The sequence below is a fragment of the Clarias gariepinus genome, chromosome 1 (genome assembly GCF_024256425.1).
Source record: "Clarias gariepinus isolate MV-2021 ecotype Netherlands chromosome 1, CGAR_prim_01v2, whole genome shotgun sequence".
In the NCBI taxonomy this organism is placed as follows: Eukaryota; Metazoa; Chordata; class Actinopteri; order Siluriformes; family Clariidae; genus Clarias; species Clarias gariepinus.
In genome coordinates this window covers 40,583,658-40,606,088 of record NC_071100.1, presented here as the reverse complement: position 1 = coordinate 40,606,088, position 22,431 = coordinate 40,583,658, and the positions used below count along the sequence as shown (strand labels likewise).

The 22,431-nt window shown below is 38.1% G+C and overlaps 1 protein-coding gene across 1 annotated transcript in view; it reads left to right on the top strand.

The window, feature by feature from the left end:
• Positions 1 to 22,431, top strand: part of b4galt2 (UDP-Gal:betaGlcNAc beta 1,4- galactosyltransferase, polypeptide 2) — a 177,657-nt gene that overhangs the window by 67,243 nt on the left and 87,983 nt on the right. Inside the window, exon 3 of the mRNA XM_053495479.1 lies at positions 13,757 to 13,992. Coding sequence (XP_053351454.1) covers positions 13,757 to 13,992 — 236 coding nt within the window. The remainder of the gene's footprint in view (positions 1 to 13,756; positions 13,993 to 22,431) is intronic.

Here is a 22,431-nt window from a genome sequence, read left to right as displayed (position 1 = left end):
TGTGAGATTGTGCCCTAAAGCAAGGGTGTAAATTGTTTAAAGAAAGTACAATCTTTAAATATGATATGATTAGTACTGTAGTTTGAATCCATACTATAGTCATGCATACATGCATTTGAGTCATTTGATGGACACTTTAATCCAGAGCGACTTCCAGTTGAGCTGAGTATATGAAGGTTGAGAATCTTGCTGAAGGGTTTAATTGTGGTAGTTTGAACTCTTAAGCTTTAGAGTAGAAACCCAAACCCTTCACCTGAGTGCCACCACTACTTTTGTCACATAATTCTGAAAAGAGCTAACATTTTAGATTTGCATTTCTTTGTTTGTTAGTTAATTGTACTACAGATGGCGCAATGCCACTTATTCCCTTTTTGATACCAATTTCGAACTACCATGAATATTAGGTAATATTGAAGTTTTTTTTCTGTGACTTTGTGCAGAGACTCCCTTTTTTATATTTCTTGATATAAATAATCTCCTGCTACACTAAAGCACTTATCCCAGTCTTTCCCTAGTGCGTGGATGCTTCAAGGAATAAAGTTTTCTTGGTACTCCACAACCATAAATGGATTCCCTGCACCATGTCTGAAACACTTGCCTCCCCGGAACTCCTTAATTCCTCCCCAACCCATCCCCCCCAAAATTAGTTTATTTTGTTTTTTTCGTTCTTTTGATCAGAAATAAATTAAAATGTTGCGTTTTCAATAAAAATACCCCCAATACATCTACATACACAAATTTTAGCTATAGTTTCAGTTATGAAAATATTACAATGCAGCTAAGGACATATTAAATAAACAGAATGAGCAGCTCACCTCTTATATCTTCCAGTCTGAGTTGTTCGTTCTTTTGAATCGATTGCACTGCGTAGGGTCTATGGGAGTCACGTGTCAAAAGAACGAACGACTCGGGACTCGAAGACCCACTAGCACAATCGTTCAATACTGTTTCCTGTGTACTGCACTGCGTAGCCTCTATGGGAGTCACGTGTCAAAAGAGCGAACGACTCGGAACTTGAAGACTTATTGCTGAGAATCGTTCAATACTGTTTCCTGTATATAACATACGGAGGTGTCGCGATGCTTTGCGCATGCGCGCCCAAAAAAAAATTAACGAATCACTCTAAAAAAAAAAAAAAAGAATTGTTCATGAACGACCCATCACTAATTCAAACCCATCATTAGAGCACTTCCCCATCAAGACCACAACTACCAGTCAGGGGATGCCAAGAGCTTTTGTGTTTCCTCCAAGCCACGTGACGCCAACCGACCACGTTCTTTAGAACTGCTGGCTTACGCACCGTTGGGAGTGGATTACCACACTCGGAAAACAGTGCTATCAGCTTCTTCTGCTTGCGTGAGCTCACAGACACCATATAGAGTGGCGATTAATGTGAGAGCACAGAGTGCCACCTATCCTACCTCTCCAAGAGAGCTTGGCCATCCGGCTCTCCCCAGGCCCCTGTCTGAGAGAGGTTACAGCATCACCCGGGAATCGAACTCGCGCCCTGGAACACCCTTAATAGCAGAAACAAGATCAATTTTTAAGGATTAGGCGTTTCTCTCGCTGAATGACTTTTACGTGTTCATTTACATGAAATATCATTACAAGTCCTGGCTTTACTTGAACCCTGCTTATATAGGAACAAGGCATTGAAGTCAAGTCTCTTTATATCTACAGTATAAGTTTCAGGTTCCAAAAATCAACGTATTTTATAACCTTTTCTAATCTTTGCCATACTGCTAGTCACTTTTTGAAACAAAACAAGAACTAGAGATTTAGTTTATGTTATAAGGTCCAATATTTGGTATGTCCTACATTATTTGAAGTCAGATTTGCCAGTAATTAAATGTTAGCAAAACTCAAATCAAACTAAATCAAAGTTTGTTTATATAGCACCTTTTATAACGAGCTTTTAACACAAGGATTTACTATAAATAGTACTAATTAAAACAATAGAACAAAAACAAGAGAAATGGACTATTCACAGCCAACTATCACACACACACACACCCTCCTAAAACATAAAAGTCAAAGGGAAAAGAAGAGTTTTTAACAAACTGAGAGAATGTTAATTGCAATCAAATGACAAAACTGAGCTCTGTTTGTGGTGGAATCTTAAATTATTTCGTACTAGTGCACTACATTAATTCGGCAATGCCATTTCGTCATCCATCTTTACAATGAACAGGAAGCTGTTAGAAAGCTGTAAGATGGAGTATTGTATTTGGAACACAAAAGCATCTGAAAAGAAAATGAAAAAGAAACATCAAATTGAAGTAATTAGACAGTGCTGCAGTTATCTTCACAGCACTTAGCAGATTGAGTATTTTGAGTTATTGTTGAGTGCATTAGTAGACTGTGGTTTTAAATGGAGACAATTGAACACATTCCCATCAATGTTTTTTTATGCATTTTCTAAGCTTTTTGTTCCTGGAGTAGGACATGGGTGTGGTTGTGGTATGTGAGCAGTGGGTAGCTTCACTTGCTTTGGTCTGTGTGCAGATTAGGAGGTTGTGCGGCTCCCCCACTGGCGTCTAGACACTGACACTCCATCGAAACCCAGCAGAGCAAAAACTCCTCGTTAACGTCCTTTAAATCACATTTACTCATTTACATTTAAATCTCTAGTGCTTGTTTTGTTTCTCTTTTTCTCTTTGCATGATACTTACAGTACAGCATTCCATCAATTCCATCTGCTGATTCCCCCACCCTCTTGGTTCAGTGGCCCCACTCACACGTGTGGCACTGCATAACTCTCTGCCTCCAGAATGGAAATGAGAGGACCGGACACGGCCTGTTGTTCTTTAGCAATTTGCATTCATGCAGTAAAAAGTGACTGACAGAATGTTAAGTGCTAATTGCAGTGCTACAATGTTTTCTGCCTTTTTTTTTTTTGACGGTGCATCTCATAAGCAAGTGGAAAGTGTGTGGCAATCAACTGAAGCATATGTTGCTGCTGCTGTAGAGAGGTGTCTTGTGATAAAAGCATAATTTGGCTCAGTTTAAACTTGTTTATGTCACTTCTTTGGTAACTAATCGCTTGTAAATTGTATCATTTCAGCTCATAATGTACTGCATTTAATATAGCATACTGCATATTCTAATATGCTGGTTCTGCTTGCAGAGGTAGTAGGATTTGTTATACTTCTATTTGTGTAGTTTATTAATGGATGGCATCAGATATGGAGCTGTAGGACTGGAGAACTTCAGTGCATCTGTGGACTTTTCATGTTCCCATCTCTCCAGAAGACAGACCATGAAAGTTTTGCTATCCAAGTCATATAGTACGTGTTGATCCAGTCCTAGGAATATAGCTAATTTTGACATGTACAGGGCATCTAAAAAATAATAATGTAATGAAAAGTTACATTTTCTTTTGTAATTTAAATCAAAACATAGAATTCTTATACGTTCTAGACTCATTACATATAAAGGGAAATATTTATTTCGATTTTAAGTAAATAGGGAAGAGTGTGGAAACTAATCCTTGACACCCTCGACAAAGAGGATACTCCATAGAAGGTGCTGTATTATAAGATAAGATAAATCTTTATTAGTCCCACAAGTGGGAAATTTGTTTTGTTACGGCAGCAAGCAAAAGGCGACTAGAAGGGAACAGTGTGCTAGAAAATGGTGCACAAGCAACATGGATGGCAGCAGGCTTCAGCAAAACTGATTCAAGAACTTGGGAGAGCTTCACAAGAAGTGGAGAGAAGCTGGAGTCAGTGCATCAAGAGCCATCACATGCAGATGTCTTCAGGAAATGGGCTACAGCTGTTGTGATCCTGGTATCAGTCCAATCCTGAACCAGAGAGAATGTCAAGAGCATTCTACTTGGAGAAAAAATTGACTATTTGAGACCATTACTCAATTTTTGGAGAAAGAGTGGAAACGCACAGAATCCAAGATGCTCGAAGTCCAATGTGAACCTTCCACAACTAGTAATAGTCTGGGGTGCCATGACATCTGTTGGCTTTGGTCAACTCTTTCTTATCAAGTCCAAAGTCAACATAGCCATCTACCAGGAGATTTTAGAGTACTCCATGCTTCTCTCTGACAAGATTTATGGAGATATGTAGTAGGAACTAGCACCTGCCCAGAGTGCCAAAACGAGCACTAACTGGTTTGCTGACCATGATATTCCTGTGATTAATGGGCCAACCCACTCACTTGACCTGAACTCCATAGGCAATCTACAGTATGGGTTATTTTCAAGAAGATGATGAAAAACATCCAGCCTACAATACAGACGAGCTTAAGGCTGCTATCAAAGCAACCTTGTCTTTAATAACACCAGCAGTGTCATAGGCTGATCATCTTTATTGCATTGATGCAGTGATTTATGTTAAATTTATTTAATGTATAGAGTGCATAAATTTAAAATACTTTGTCAGACTTAGAAAAGAATTCAAATTTTTTCAAATAGTTGATTTTTATTTTTATTTTCATGAGCTGTAAGCTTGTAATCTTACAGACTTAAAATATTTCACTTTACATTTTGAAAAATTTTGAATATATGAGTGTACTACTTTGTAAATTAAATTTCAAAAGAAAATTAACTTTTTTGTGATATTCTACTTTTTTGAGATGCACTGTATACTGTATATTAAGCAGCGGTGGTAAAATAACTGCTTCATTTTGCAGGCTGCGGAGCATTCCTCTGTGGACTTGTAGTCTCTCTGAGTGAGGGTTGTTCATTTGGCTCTCTATGTATGTTGGTTTACATATTAATATTGTAATGGTCAATCCATCAGGATGACTCAAGGCTGAGCGTTATTTTCCAGCCTTTTCATGGAAGCTCCACAGATGGCCCTGTAACTATAGTTAACTTCATGAGAACGGCTTCTCTCCCAAGGCTTTACTACAATAGCAACAGCATCCTGAAAAACCGTGCTATAATTGCTAACAAAAAAACCCTGGCGCAGGCAGAGAGAAAACCAGGAAGGGTGCTAACACCTTAAATGATTAAACATGTTTTCACCGAAATGCTCTTTAGTCGCAGTCTGGTTCAGATTTATAAATGGGTATAAACATAGCAAAGTACACTTAGATCTTAGCTTTACATCTTGACTGCAACATCTATATAAATAAAAGAGAGGTTTTGTCTGTACATTGTTTAGAACTCGCTCTTTCATTGATGTCTTGACATTTCATACATTGGAACACCCGAAACCAGTCTCAGAAGAATTTCTATCTGTATGTCTCTCTGTTTTTGCCAGTTCTTTGGTATTTGCCCAAAGTTAAACCTGCACCATAAATAAATTTTAAATTTCATGAGCATATGCCAGATTATAAAGCACAAGTTTGCCCAGCGTATTGCGCATGCGTCAAACTCTGGGCGCGTTTTAAATCAACTGCTGAACAGAATTTAATGAATCTTTTGTACTTCGTACTTGGATACTTAGCTGAAGCCATAAATTTAATCAAAATGTTGAGTAAAAGTGATCTAATGAACAGTTATGTGGTATATTCAATAATATTCTTTAAAATAAGTTACTCGCTTAATGTAAACTAACACCTGCACCAATAAATATTAATAAGAAAATCTAAAATCAACATTTTTACTGGGATTACTTAATATACTACATATATTATTAATATATTCAAACTGAAATAACAGCGCTGAAGTGGTATAAGTGATTTTTTTTTGTTTGTTTTACATGCTGGAGTCATTTTAAGACAAAACTTAATCTTTTTCGATCTACTTATTCGATAACTCATCTGTGATTCACTCTCCAACTTAGTACAACTTAGCACAGACGACTTAACCTCCAAAAATTTTAAGTTCCTTGTTTTAAAGAGTTCTGCTCTATATTTAGATATAACTTTTCTATAAACTATTTCAAAAAATTCTTTAATTGGTGTCCTTAGCGTACGACTTGTGCTAGTATAAAAATCAGACATAGAGGTTAACAATTTTGCAATTAAGTAAAAAGTTTAAAGGGTAAAATTAATCACTGTGCTGTATCGTTTCATATCCAAACTAAGCTTGTGGTCTCTGGTGGTCAGAGTCAGATGAGAGCTTTATTAACTGATTGGATCTAAACACTTTAGGTGCTTAGCATAGGCTGAGTTGATAGGATTGGCCTTCTCCTTCTGCTTGGCTTTAAGTAGATTTTCTGATCTTGTTAATCTCCCTCTGCTTTAGGAGAGCTTTGTTCTTTTAGTGGAACATGAGTGAGCTAGCTTTGCCTGTTTATACTGCATGTCCTCCATTTTTACAGTATTTTTACTCTCTCTCTCTCTCTCATTTTACATTTTTCATGCTGTTTCTTTCTCCTTAACTTTCTCTCGGTGCTTATAATTTGTATTGTGCTCATGCAGCCCACTTTTGGACAGAGAAGGACAACGAAACATCTCAGTAGGTTATAAGAACCAGGTAATAAACACACTTTAAAATCAATGCCTTCATCCTGACCATACTGTGCCAATCAAACACATTTCTTACCAGTCCCACAGGTGTTCCGATATTATTAAACCATCACATCAAAACCCTGAACTCGTTCTCTGGTGCTGCTTGCTGTAGGAGCCGGGGTAATAAACTGGCAAAGTCATTGAACGTTTGTCAGCTCTTTGTCACACTTGCTTCTACAGCGCAAAGATATCCGAGAGAACATGATGACCAGGAACACAGAGACTGAAATATATCTTCAGGATCGCTTCTGCTGTGCATAGCAGCATAGCCATGAGGACATTCTTCTGAATGTGTGGGTGGTGATTTAGGAAAACCATTTACTCCTTTTTTTCCTAGGCTGTGTACAGTAGGTATGAAAACTAATAATAATGAGTTTAGACCTTTCCACAAAGATCAAGAAAAACACCCTGCACATGGTGCCAATCCATTGCAGGGCACAAAAACGTACCACACTACGGGCAATTTGGAAACGCCAATTAGCACAATCTGCATGTCTTTGGACTGTGTGAGAAAACCGGAGCACCTGCAGGAAACCCAACAAGCACGGGGAGGGAGCACGTAAAAATTCCATGCACACAGAGCTATGGCGGGAATCGAACCCCGACCCTGGAGGTGTGAGGCGACAGTGCTAACCACTAAGCCACCGTGCCACCCACGTGCAACTCACAGGATTTGGAATTAAACAGCCGTGTTGCTATGAAAAGAACACTTATTAGTGAGACTGACTTATAGAAAAAAAAATGCTTGCAAAGGTCAGAAAGCAGAGTGATGGGTGCATCAGAGTAGGAAGGGAATTTTTACAATGCAACTTATCGACGTGTTTTTTTTCTTTCACAAAGTTCAGAGGTTCATCACAGTCTTTAAAGGTTTTGATGAGGTGTTGGACAGCTCTTAACACAATTACAGTAATTCTAGATCTCCTTAATTGTTGTCAGTACTTGATGCAGACGGATAATTTTACCCTTTCAAAATAGTGACTTTTTTTCTAGTTTTTTTTTTTTTTTTAGTTTTTTTATACCAACGTTTGTTGTTGTTTTCTTTTCTTATCCGAACAAAATTGACGTGTCAAAAAAGCTCATATTTCTGGAAAAATTTGAGGTGGTTTTCCAGCAAAATCTGATGGGTTTTCCCAGAAGACATCACATACAGTATAGTGTTGGTGAAATAAAAGGCAACACCTAAGACATGGAGTAAAAATTCCAGCTTCAGCACACAACTAATTGATCCCACAGGTAATCTGATAGTAAGCAAGCGAAGCGTTAACAAGAACACAACAGTTATCCTGCAGTTCTTCAGTAGCTTGTGTAGGCTCTACTGTTGATCTTCGGGGAGCCTCTGAATCTGAATCATTAAGCAAAACAACAGTTGTGATGTATTGAACCTTTTTGATGGACAGCAGCATAAAGCCTGTCCTGCACCATCCTGAGACCAGTCTGGTTGGAATTCGAGAAGTATGGATTGCAGATTTTGAAAGTAGCTCTCAGAGGAACTGGTAGATATGTAGGCCCTGGCACTCTACTAAAATCTTGGTTGCAGGTTTTAACAGTGGAGCAGGTTTACTCCAAGGGCAGTACTTGTCTTGCTTGCCTGAAGCATTGGCATTTCTTTTTCTTGCCTCTTTGAAGTCATTCTGAAATGTAGAGCAAAGAGATTAAAGAACTTTAGACAGAAGGTTACATAAAAGTGCTCTCACTATCATTGTTTCAGTGTTTATAAAGAATTAAGAAAAGAAAGTGTAGACGAAAATGCATAATACTGCAGGTATTTTTAAAAACATTTTGGCTACATTGCAGTAATAAAATTATCAGAATTAATAAAATATATATTTTATTTAACTATTTCCACGAAAAGGCACCTCCAGGGGCGAGGGGTTTGATTGCCCCCTCAGGTCTGTGTGCCTGGAGTTTGCATGCATAAAAACATGCAGAGTAGGTTAATTGGCGTTCCTTAATTGCCCGTACTGGGCGTGTGTGTGTTTTTTCATGATGCTGTATAAACCCCTATGAGCTAAAACAGTATGACCACCCACAGATGATGAAAATTGATGAAATGTGTATTATGTCATGGCTAACAGTGGCACATGTAAATGTTTGTGGTGTAATAGAAGGTAGGCGGACAGTCTTACAGTATGGGAGCGACGCAATAGGCAAGACCTCACTAAAACTGACAAGGGTCAAATCATTACAGCCAGAGATCTGGGTCAGAGCACATCTGAAACGGGAAGGCTTGTTCTTCAGTGCAACGTTTACCAAAAAAAAAAAAAACAGTGAAGATTTTGGGTACACAAAGCTCACAATTGTAATAGGGTGGTGAGTGCTGTCTCTTCTGGTTGGAATCAACAGAAGGGTTACTCACAGAATATTTTAAAGATTGCTACTGGAGGAATGTCTTACAACACACAGTACATTCTACAGTGTTGTGTATGTGACTGTGTAGCCGCTCAAGCTAACTCTTATCCTCCTGTCCATCAAAATGTCTATAATCAGTATGTAAGAATCAGAACTGGAAGAATAGAAGAAGCTTGCCTGGGCTGATGTGTTTTCTTGTATAGTACATTTTACATTTATAGCGCTTGGCAGATGCCCTTATCCAAAGCGACTTACGTTTTTATCTCATTTTACATCTGAGCAGTTGCTCAAGGGCCCAGCAGTGGCTCTTGACTTAGAACCTTCCGAACCGTGGTCCAATGCCTTGACTGCTAAGCTACCCTCGACCACCTACATCACACCGACAACCATCTATGTGTTTACTTTGGGTTATGGTGCATATACTGTACAGTACAGTGCTCGGCATGAATGAGTAACAGCCCTTTTGAAAAGTAAGATCTTAATCAACATCTCAATGAACACAATTTTTTTTTTTTTTGACAAAACTGCGTTTAATAGAACATTTTGTTTAGCTTATTACATGAAAGTAAGGTTAATAATGTAACTTGGATTACAAAATCCTCAAAAACTACATTACTGACAGCATGAAACCGGAAGGGGTATTCTTTGTTAAGTGACTGCTAGTTAACTGTTTATTGAATAAATAGACTGTAGTTGAATTCTTTAAAAAGAAATTTACCACCAGAAATAAAATGTCTATAGTCGACCTTCATATATGAAATGGTGCATGTCAATATATACAGTATTTCTAATTAGAATCATATTGCTAAACATTTCATAAGAATGATCAGTAAAGAAAAAAGGTGCCAACAACGTTTTCCCCCTTTATGCTTCGGCAAATTACTGTATGTTGATGCATCCAAATCCAAATAACAAATGAGCCAAAAGGATCATTTCAGTCTGATTTAAACTTGTCGAGTTGGGTAATAGGTATGAAAATGCACAAACGAACAAATCAGATGATCTAAGTGATACAAATAAAAAGATGTCTAGTGTCTAAAGAAATATTTAATCAAAGATATTAAGATTTTTTTGGACATGGATGGCATAATTACATTATTATGCAATTTTTGCAAACTTGTCTCAATTTAACAGTATGTAATTCAACCAGTTAGCACTTTGATAATACAATAGTATACAAGTAATTCAAATGAGCTGGGACTTGTGATAAATTCCAGGTGAATGAAGGCGTAAAACTGATTGACATTTACAGAAAGCTTCAAGCACAGTACTGTGATGAGATTCTTAGCTGCAGGAAAACACTTTACCGTTGAAAACGTTTTAAAGAAGGCCGTATGTCTGTAAATGATGGTGCTAGCCGAGGGGTGCGGAACCCACTGATGTCATTTCTGTGAACAACATGATGTTTTCACCAACTTGGAATAAATGCATTGACATGTTTGTCAACAAAGGAGTTCACAGCTGACCTAAAATGGTGGCTGCATGTAGGATAGTTGCTCAGTTATTCACAAGCGGAGACTCTTGTCGTCTAGCTACTACCACAAACACCACAAAAAGACTCTCTATACTCCAAACGTGTTATCGAAATATTTCTAGCAATATCTTTCACAGTGACAAAATACCTGAAGAACTGGGAGAAATAATCATCAGTAATGTTTCCTTAGCAAGATTTTCACTTAAATTAGAAAAATAGGTTTGTGGCTATGTCTCAAAACTGTATGATCCATGTGTGGATTTTTCCCAAGCTTGTTCGGTTTCCTCCAGTTATATGGTTTCCTCCCACAGTCTAAAGACTAAGGTGTAAGCTTTTGCAGCCTTGTACATGTTCAAGACACAAGCGGTTATACAGATAACATCATGCAGAGTGCTTATTAAGAGGTGAGATTCTTTTCACCTGTGACAGGCGTTTGAGAGACTTACCTATAATTTGGGATGATTTGAACGTGTGTTATTTCTTATGTTTACTTGTTTAATATTAATAATATTAATGTATACTGGACAGAACATGTTTTAGGGTTTGACCTAAAAGCTCCAGGGTGGAGGGTTCGATTCCCATCTAGGGACTGTGTGCGTGCAGTTTGTGTGTTCTCCCTGAGCTTAGTGGTTTATTTTCTGGTACTCCAGTTTCCTTCCACAGTCCAAAGACATGCAGAGTAGGCATTTCCAAACTCCCCTTAGTGTAAGTGTGTGCAAGCTTGTGTGCCCTTTGGTGATGGGCTTGGAGCCTATCCCAGGAGTGCATTCACACACTATGGGCAATTTGGGAACGCCAATTAGCTTAATCTGCATGTGTGAAAGGAAACCTGAATGCCCAGAGGAAACCCGCTAAGCACGTTCATGCACACTCCATGCACACAGGCCCAAGGTGGGAATTGAACCCGGATACTGGAGGTTCAAGGCGACAGTGCTAACCCTTAAGCCACCGTGCTGCCGATTCTGATCACATTTTTGAATTATTCAGTAAATCTTACTTAATATAATATTTATGAGACAGGATTTCCTGTTCTAAAAAGGAATGTCTTTTGCCTTTGTATCCGATCCACCTCGGTGTCCAACACTTTAATCTGAGATGCATTTCTTTCGATCATGGTTGTAAAGAGTGCTTATTTGAGTTCCTGTAGCCTTTGTCATCTCAAAGCAGTCTGCCTGTTCTCCCTTTTCATTAGCAAGGTGCTTCCACCTGCAGAACTGCTACTCGCTGAATGTTTTTATTACACACGCTTATGACGTTATTACCCTTTTCGCGCTGTACTGTAAACCGTCTGCACCTTCATGTTTGACTATCAGTTCCCAGCTCTACTTCACTCATCTCTCTCTTTTCTATATTCCTTTCCACTTTGGCTTTTTTTTTTTCTTCCCCTCTATCCAATCTAAAGTCGCAAATTAAAAGTGGACAGATCCAATCAGCTTTTGTAAAAGGATCACTTCAAAGGGGCCTTTTGAACGCTAGTGGACGGGGAACAGTAGAACTGAGCGCAGGATTTATTGTGAAAAGGAAGAAAAAAAAGCCGGTAATTGGGTTGGTGGCTGCCACATCTCATAAAAACTGCACACAACAGTTTATTTGTCCCATACTATCTTGTCAGGTGTGTTAAAAAAAATACTATTATGGCATTTGCTGTAGGCCGGGCAGAAATCAATGACATGAGTTAAAGATTTATGAGCAGTGGATTGAAAGAGAAATAGTTAAACTAAGGAGAGGTCCATCAAGAAAAGCTGATTTTATCTTGCTCCAGAAAGCAAATGGAAAACGCACACACTCGCACTAACACAAATCCCTGGTTTTCTCTTGCATGCTGCCCCAGTTGCCCTACCCCTTCTCATTTAATGATTCGGGAACAAGTGAATGCGCCGACTAATCAGTCTTTGCTCAAGTGAGTTCATTAAGCAGTTCTGTTTTGTTTTTTTTAATCCCGATATGTGCATGAGTGTTTGTTTGTGTCATCTGCTGTATTGAGATCAGTTCCTCTGTGATGTTTGGATGGGATTCAGTCGGCATTGTTGTGTCTTCCTGGCACAGATGAGTTTCTTTTCAGTTTGATTCAGGTTGGCGGATTGCACGAAAGCTTGAACATGCACTCGTCTTCCCCCGAGTGTCTGTCTCTCACGTAATGAAGAGCCTCTATATGATCGATCATTTATCAGAGCCGAAACGTGGCCAGTACCTGCTCCTAAAGCTGTCCATCATAAGCATGTTCTCATCCAGTGAGCAGTGATGAGTGAAAGCGTCTGAACCGCAACCTTTCTTCGCTATGAATATTTACCAGCTTAGACACCTTTGCTAATGGGAACGTGAGAAACTCATGGTACTCTTAGAGATGAAGGGGAAAATTAGGAGTGTGTTTTAAGTTTACCGATTCTGAATCATCACCTGTGAGAAAGTGATGAAACAGGTTTGAACAAGGTGCATCAGTCTGAGTCTGTGATTCATTTGGAATTCAGGACATTCCTGTTTTAGGACTATTGATTATCAGTTCTTGAGCTTTATGGAGGACGGCACGGTACAGCAGAGCAGTCTGGCTGTGCAGAAAGTGTGAATCTGTGTGTGTGTGTGTGTGTGTGTGTGTGAAGATCTGGTGTCCCATCTGGATAGACTCCAGACCTGGCCCAACCCTGTCTGGGATAATATGGCAAGTATAATAATGATGAGGATCTACTGTATGTACGAATGAATATGTAAGAATGAGCAATAAGCTTATAACATTGAATTCTGAATTATTATGAATTAGGGCAGAGTATATTTAGTTGTAGTTATGGAGTTATCCATGTATTTTAATATCATGGTTGTCTTGTACTTGTTCTTTTTTTATAACAATGGTGGACTTTCTAGAAAAAATCTTGTTTTTCAGGCAGATCTTCCTGGCTAAATAACAGATTAAAACAATTATACCTTCTCTTGTTGAGCCTATAAATAATATTTTGTATTTCCACAGGGGTTTTAAAGTGTTTCACATTTTAATTGTTTGCATTTAAAGGTTTCTCTTATGAATTTGCTTCCCATTTTCATTAATTTCCATTTTCATTTTTATTTATTTATTTTCATTTATTTATTTCCATTTAAATTTATTGCTATTTTGTCTACATTTGTACAGATAAGTTTTCATATTTCTTATATATATTTTTTTCCAAAGATTCTTATATCTTATGTTCCTATAGCTAAACTTACTCTTATTTTATTCCACTATTTATTTCTTGTTAATTGTTTTTAAATTTTTAAGGTCACGGCCGGTCGTATAAGCATTTAACTGAATATCCTACTGTGTATGACTGTGTATGTAACAAATAGAATTTATATTCGCTTCCTCTTATGGTTACTGTTTATCACTCTCGTGTTGTCTGAGTATGTTTTATTCTGCCTCTGCGTCCCTAATTTCAAATTAGGGAATAATAATTATAATTGAAAGTGCCATGCCTATAGAACTGATTTGTTGTTGCTCCAGGGCTAAATAATGTAGAGGTTTTTCTAACCGTGATTGTGTTGTGTGTGCAGTGGGGCGTCTCCTGATTGAGTTCAGCTCTCTGATGAGCATGGAGAGGGTGCAGAGGGAGAATCCCAACGTGACAGAAGGAGGCAAGTATACGCCACCAGACTGTCGGGCCAAGCAAAAAGTAGCCATTATCATTCCATTCCGGCACAGAGAACACCACCTGAAGTACTGGCTTCACTACCTGCACCCTATCCTACGGCGGCAGAAGATAGACTATGGAATCTACATCATCAACCAGGTGTGTGTGTGTGTGTTTAAGTTTCTAGCCAAGCCCCCTGATGATAATTTTATTAAATCTAACTGCAGGTTTGAGGAAGTATTACTCATCCAAGTTGCATTGAAAAAATTTGTCTCATTTGTTATATTCTTCAGTGAAAAGATGTGAGGCTTACCGTGATGTTGAGGCTGGGTGTCGTATGAGATGGATGGGCCGAAAAGTTTCTGATTGAATTGGAAAGAAAGTGTAGATTAAAGGGCATGTCTGATGAGTTTATATGCAGAAAAAGACTACTGAATGTGGGAAAGTACAGAGTCAGTTCAGTACAGATCCATACACATTTTGTAGCATTAGTTATTGTGAAACTCTTACAACAATACCAATATATGGGCAGCAAAAAAATTATAATAAAAAATGCTAGTCAAGGTTATAACGTGGTACCTGGGCATCCAGATTAAATCTGTTCCGGAGTTTAGTTCTTAAGACAGAAATTTGTATTGCGAAACCCATTTTCCCATAAGAAACAATGTAAAGGCAGATAATCCGTTCCAGCCACCCACAAGTATTAGCAATTTCCAACACTATAATCATATTTTTTGCATATAAAAACAATGAACGTTTTAAGGAAAGACATGCAAATGAAATACAATATGAAATAAATAGATATTTAACCCCACTTAACCTTAATTTATGATTCATCCTGGCACCGGCTGCTTTAAAAAACAAACTGAAAGTGGCTCAGTTTTCTTCTAGTTATCATCCTTGATAACATTCTCAGGACACATTGTGTTATGTCTTCACTAAATCTTGCACAAAATGCAAAAAAAAAAAACTAAACAAATAAAAAATGTAAACTTCAGCTTCATTTATAAGCTTCACTTGGCTTCCCACTGGCGCAAATAAGTTTTGCAATGCCCCCGGATGTGCATGCAACTTAGCCAGCCTTCGATTTAGTCCAGCTTGGGTCATTCGTTCAAATGCTTCGTATGCCGAGGCAATTTTTTGCATAATTTTAGTTCTTAAAGCGAAAATTTGTGAGGCAGGTATACCACTGCATACATAAACATAGATGGGATAAAAAAAACGATAGATTACAATAGTGTGTACAATAGAGTTTTGAGGATGGAGGATTTGACTTGATTTTTTATTTTTGTTTTGATTCAGTAGCACTAAACTTAGGCTATGTTTACACTGTCAGATAAATGTGACCCAATTCGGATTTTTTGCTCATATGTGACACATATCAGATATGTTCTATGTCCGTGTGAACAGGAAAAAAACGCATGCATTCCGTTATTTCGAGATCGGTTTCAGGCCTCCTTCATATGTGGAAATAAATCAGATATAAATCAGATATGTGCTAATGTGATTGTCGTGTAAACAGACAGATCGGATTTCCTGAGTTATTGGGTTCTGTACGTCATTAAAACTGCGACTTCTTCGTGGTCTAATGACGTAATGTTATTCTCCGGTGGAAGCGCGTGTGGAATTATAACATCGCAGGTGACATGGAAAAGAAATAGCACCCAGTCCCCCCTTTTTAATGCTAATTAGGGCTAAATAAAATTAAGAAATCAGTATTTGGTGAATGAAGCATATGTACAGGCTGCAATTATGCCGTTTTTTTAAACCAGGGTGACATTTTGTGAACTTTGCATATATCGCAGAGCATCAAGCATACTTCACCTTCGTCTATCTTGGCAAAAACCTCCTTTTAAGTATGCGTGATGTTTTAGATGGTATGGTAAGTGTAAACACGTGTATCGGATATGAGTCATAGTTGAAAGAACGTGTAAACAGATGGTCAAAAAAATCTGATATAGCCAACAAATCAGAATTGGGCGTCGAGACCTGCAGTGTAAACGTAGCCTTTGTCTCACGCCTCAAGCAGCTGTTTCAACATGATAAAGTGATAAAAAAATATATTCAAACATATTTAGTTAAACATCTAGTGAAAATATCTAGTAAACATTGAAATGCTGTGTAGCTTATGTTGTTAATTTGTTTAAATCCCAATCAGTACCAACAAAAGATTAAGAAGCAATACTCTTGCAAATTTTTGCAAAAAGATGAATATTTTCTTCAAAAGCAGTTTTTTGTTTTTTTAAAGAATTTGTCAATTTTAGGCCACTTAGTGTTTAAGATTACTTAATTAATTTAAAAAGTGTGAATCGATTCTGAATTGACAACTTGCCCAAAGATTCAATCATTTGAATCGACCAACTATAGCTTGATTAAACTTCATAACTGCACAGCTTTAATGTACTAAGACACTTTGTTGGACAGCGAGATAGACAAATGAATGTACTGTACATGATCATGTTGTAGATAAATGAATGGGTGTGGTAATTACTAAGCTAGTCGTCCTGTATACTGACACCTTACGAGCTTAAAAACAAATTCTTTGTATATTTAAAACCCCCCTAGGTCCTTCAGAAAGTGATTTTACCTGAAACCCTTCCTGACTGGGAGACCCAGCGTTATACAGTTTAACGTAGAACCTTGAAGTCTTTCCCCTGAGGAACAATTCAGAGAACCGTTTTCAGGAGTCTAGGGTCTATTGAACTGTGAACGTTTCTACAAATTGTGTTGCAGAGCGTTTTGGATTCACCAGTGGGATAGGGATAATAATTTCTTGTCAGTCTGTAAGCTACTGTAGCTTGCTTTATGAAGAGCTGTCACAACCCATCTGTGTACCATCTGTGTGGGTAAAATTCTTTTAAAAGTTCTTTCTCTCTTTTCCTGGGTTTAAAAACAGTTTTTTTTAATACTTTAACTTTTATAGCCTGCTTTAGTATACTGACATCGGTGGTAAAATATGTGAGGCTTATGATGACACTGTGGTCTTTAAATGTACTGTACTGTATGTAACCCTGTACTGTATGTGTCCAAGTCAAAAGTTTGGACATTTTCTTATTCAGTGTCTTTAATTTTTTTTTTTTTATCTTTCTCAACATTGCGTATTAATACTGAAGACATTGACATTATGACAGAACAAATATGGAATTATTGTAGTCAACAAAAATGTGTTAAATTAAAAAGCATTTTTGCTTTTGATGATGGTTTTGCACACTCCTGACATTCTCTTAGTCAGCCTCATGAGGTTTACATTTTACATTTAGGCATTTGGCAGGCGCTCTTATCCAGAGCGACTTACATTTTTATCTCATTATACATCTGAGCAGTTATACATTATACATCAAGCACAACTTGGTGGTTGTGGGGTTTGAACCTGGGATCTTCCGAACCGTAGTCCAATACCTTAACCACTGAGCTACCCCTGGCCCTGGAATGGCTTTCCACGATCTTGGAGGTTCCTAGAGGTGTAGAGTACTTTTTGTGGAGGCTAGATCATCTACAGTAACGCAGCACTCCACCACTCTCCTATTTGGTCAAATGGATCTTACAGATGTAGCCATTAAGAAAGTGCGTTTTTATTCCCTGCGGAAGGCCGCATTTTGTCCCTCAGAGTGCCACCAGATCCCGCAAGCAACATTTTAGAATTTAAATAAATGTGTTGTGCTTCATAGAATATCCATCAGATGGCACATGGAAGGACTTTATCTTAAAGCCAGACCAAGTACAACAAAGAATTGTGTATAATAAGTTAAGCCTAAAACAATATTGTTTCCAAAACAGAAGCAAACATGAATTTTATGTTGTTTTACAGTAGATCTTTCAGATGAATGTGTGTATATATGCTTTAAATTATGTTCATAATAATAAAATGAGAGGTCCAACATTGTGCTTCAAAATTTATAATTAAAAGTTTATATATTTTTGTGAAGTCTTAACACGGACAAATCAACGGAAGACATGCATCGGTTTAAATCGTCTTAAAATGTATTTAATTTTTTTATAGAAGGCTATCTGATAATGTTAACTATGAGAATGTTGTGATTCATAAATATGTCAAAAGCACTACATTTGCTGGAAATAATGGCTGGAGTGTGGTCGTGAATTTATGACTGAATCCCGCAGCGCTCACTTTACAAATGGTAGCGTTTTGATCAAAAACCACAGTCCCACTTAGTGCAGATGGGATGGCATGTTGCTGCAAAGCATGCTGGTTAGTGCACTCTTAATTTTGACTATGTCAGCAACAGTATCACCAGTTGACACCAACCCCACACCATTATATTGTACCTCCTCCATGCTTTACAATGGGAACCACACATTTCAAATTTGTACTTATCAAACCAAAGGATGGTTAGATCAGTTTGTCCCTGATCTGATGTCCATTCTTTGTGTTTTTTCTTACCCTAAGCATGTCTGTTTTGTTGGTGGTTCTCCCACAGTAATGGTTTCTTTGCTGCTATTCTAACTAGAAGGCCTGACTCACATTGTCTCCTCTTAATATGGATGTTGAAATACGTCTGCTGCTTGAGCTCTAAGAAACATTTATGTAGGCTCTAATCTCTGGTGCTGTAAATCTGTGGTTTCTGAGGCTGGTCTTTCTAAAAAACGTATCCTCTGCAGCAGAGGTAGCTCTTGGACCTCCTGTCCCAGGACGATCCGGATGAGAGACAGTGCATTTCATAGTTTTTGAGACTGCACTTGGGGATACATTCAAAGTTTTTGCGATTTCTCTAAGCATTCATTTCTAAATGTAATAATGGCCTGTCTTGTCTCTTAACTTAACTAAGTGTTTCTTGCCATAATATGGAATATGGATTAGTTGTAGTGGCACTAATCGGGCTAGTAATTCCATTCCCACCCTTCCCGTGCACAAGACAACTGATTATCTGGAGCACATTAAGAAGGCGAGAAATAATCTCAAATTAACTCTCGACAAGGAACTCCTGTGAATTGAAATCCATTCCAGGTGACTAGCTCATGGATCTAATGAGAATGGCATGAGTGTGCCAAACTGTCTGGGTTGTTTAGCACTTTTTTTTTTTTGCTACGTAATTCCATTTGTTCTTTCATAGTTTAACATCTTCAGTATTAATGTAAGGTGTATCCAAACTTATGTACAATCCAAAAGTATGTACAGTACAGTAGGTGTGTGTGTGTGTGTGTGTGTTTTTAAGCACACTAAACCGGTCCTTGGTAGTTAATAAGCTGTGATGCGTAGTGTCCATTCGACAGTGTCTGCCCTGTCCTGCTGTAATAACTCCCACTATCTGCACACACATGAACGTGATGTAGGTGTTCTGTGCAATCACATAGCTGCCACTGGATGTCGTTCTCCATGTCACATAAGGAGAGAAAGAGAGAGGACAGAACCCAGTGAGAATTATTAGCATTGTGCTTCCTGGATGCCTTACATACAGTATCCCCTTATTAGGCCAGTTAAGGTCGGTTAAAGGGTGATCACAGTTATTTTGTTAAATAATAACAAAACTTTTTTTTTTTTTTTTTGCTTTTTCTTATGAAAAAAACTATTTTTTTTCCTTTTCTAATCTGATCTGATCAAACAGGAGAAACTTGCTGATAGCTGTAAATCTGTTAATGCCAAGAGACGTAGAACGTCAAGCGCAGCATATTCGTGGCACAAATGATGCTGGCAGATAAACTCCTACACACCAGATCACTGCTTAATGCACAGTCTTATTAGCAGCCTTGTGATTCTTTTCCAATTAGAGCTCGAGGTTTCTCAATTTGTTTGTTTGCAGAATGTGTCCCTCGGCTTATTGCTACGTCTTGTGATGATAATGAGGAATCCTGTTAGGTTGAGCAATCAGCTGAACCTTAGAATTATCGTCATAATGAAAAAAATACAACACTATTAGTTTATCCTGTATTCCATCACTTTTGCATGAATACGTTTCAGAGATGCTCAGCTCCTTTAAAAGCATTAAACGACCTGAATCACATTACAGCCGAGTTTTTTTTTTTTTTCTTGTTTTTTTTGGGTTTTTTTTTTCTTCTCCAAAGGCCATGTGGTTTGAAAACAATGAGATCTGGCAGATGCTGCACAATAGTTTGTCTAAAACAAAGTCTGTCCAAAACAAAGCCGTCTGTGCAACCCATCCCATGCTTCTGTTTCACCCTGTCATTCTGTGCCAGGCGTAAATATGGCAGCATTTTCACAACTTTATTCAAATACTAGTCAGAAAACATGGTTGTGCGCTTGCCTGTCCCTGTGGATGATGCCCTGTGTTGGAATGGCATCACATTCAGGGTACATTCTCAACTTGTGCTGGTGCTCATGGGATTGGGTCTGTCTACACGGTGTCTTTGCAGTCACCGAAGACGAATGACACAATATATTGAAAAGTAATCTTTAAATTTGCGATTTGAATGTTCACATCCTCCTGGTGCAACTGAGACAAAAATAAAACGTAATTTCAATCCCTGTTTAAGTTTGCATTTTTGCTGTCAACAAGCTAGATTGGTGAATCAAATGCCATAACCAAATTTTTACTCCCGAAGCGAGTTGTTTGCTTGAATAAAGTTTGTACAACAAGCATCCTTAATAAAAGAGATCTTGTAAGGCAGCTTCTCAACAGCTTAAGAACAGATCTCACACTCCAAACCAATCACTTGTGATTTGATCCCTATCCCAGGAGACATAGGGCATGAAGCAGGATACACCCTGGACAGCTTTCACAGGGCAGGCGTGCACACACACTCACACATTATAGGCAGTTAGTTTGTGAGTGCATGCAAACTGAATTTTGGTGGGAATTGAACCGGGAACCTGGAGGTGCAGGACGGCATTGCTAACAACTAAGCCACCGTGCCACCATAGATACGCCTCAGTGATGGGATAAATTCAAATGTAAGCAGAATTGGAAATGTGTAGGTGTAGTACAAGATAAAAAAAATTATAAATAAATAAATTGCTATTATGTTTTAAGTATTATGTTGGCATTTAAAAAATAAATATTAAAGTCAAAAGTACATTGCATTTTGCACTTTAGTTTCGTCTTTGCATTGTACATTTCAATGGACAGAAATCCAACTACATATTTATTAGTTTTGCATTTAAATTCACATTCATTTTTTAACTTAACTTAAGAATTTTGAATGCATATCTAAATGTCTAAATAAAAATTTGAGTCTAGTCTGGAAAATGATTTAATACATGACAGTTGGGACTCCTTTTATGCACCATGCTCGGTAAAACGTTCATTTTAAATTATGGCTTTGAGTTATACAATAGGAGGTCTTTTCGAATGGCTAAACATTATGGCTGTCATGTCTTGACAGAATTTTAGATTCTTCTAAGCAATTCTTATAACAGCTTCATTCATCATCTCAGTCCTCCCCTTATGATTTGGAACTCATCAACATTCTTCTCCAGTTGGACATGGACTCCCCTGTGGGATCCCATGTCTACCTCTTTGGAGAGATTTGCTGTATTTTCCAAAATGCATTTTTGGAAGCTATTGTTTGCTTAAGCCCTTAAGTTTCTTAACTGTGCCATATCGGAAAGCCAGGAAAATTTTTACCATCTTTTCTCTAGTGGTCTATTAGCCATTGGTGGAAGAGGGAATGCCAGTCATTTTGTGCCAAAAACCTGGCCAGCCATGAACAAACTAAAGTTTAGGAAAGAATGTCAGATGGGATGCTGGAGTGCAGAAATGACCCAGTGCTCCCTGCATTTTTGTCCTGAATCATCATTATTCTTAAAGCACTAACACTGAAGACTGCCACACTGATTTCCCCTGATGACAAAACATTTCTAGTTCCTGTTTAAGCTCTGGTTTATCTTTCTCAGTCTTTGTGGGCAAAATAGTGCTGTTGAAATACGTGTTACATGGAATAGCAGTACTAATAGTACCAAATAGTAGAGCTTAAGAGTTTAGGATGGCACTCCTGCTGAATGTAAATGGTTATTTAATTTGTCGATTTGCACAAGTGGGCTTTAAGAAGACCCAATACCAGTAATTTATGTAGTGTGCGGTGCTGGGTTTTACCCATAGTTTAAGTCAAAAATGACCTGATTGAAGATCCTGATACTATAACTCAGTGGCAGAGAGTGTGGATCACGTTTTCTTTTTGTTTGAAGACTAGAGCTAAAGAGATGGCAACAACAAAGACGTGGCCTGCAGTGAAATATGAAAATATTTCTGCTATGAAATGGATAAAAGTTTGGTCCTTAAACACAGCACCAGCATCCTATGCATGTACTGTTTTAAAGTGTTTCAGAAGATGTCAAACCTGGACAAACACCTGTCAGACATTCCCGACCTTTTAAAAGGAATTCCAGGACCAACAGGTGATTGTCGACAAGTTTACTCCAGTTATACAGCCTCAAAGTTTATCTCATACCTCCATAAACACCTAAACAACCCCAGGCTTCTGATCAGGCCGCTTCAGACCGGAAACTCCCAACCTTCCCCAAAATCCAGCTAAAGCCCTCTCCAGACTTAAAAAACAGCTAACAAATTCAACAAAATCCAGCTCAACTTTTCTTAACCTGAAGCCGCTACAGTACCAAACCGCAAGCAGACTTAGATCTGAAATCCACAACCAACCTCAAGCTCCAGCTCAGGGCCCTCTAAGACT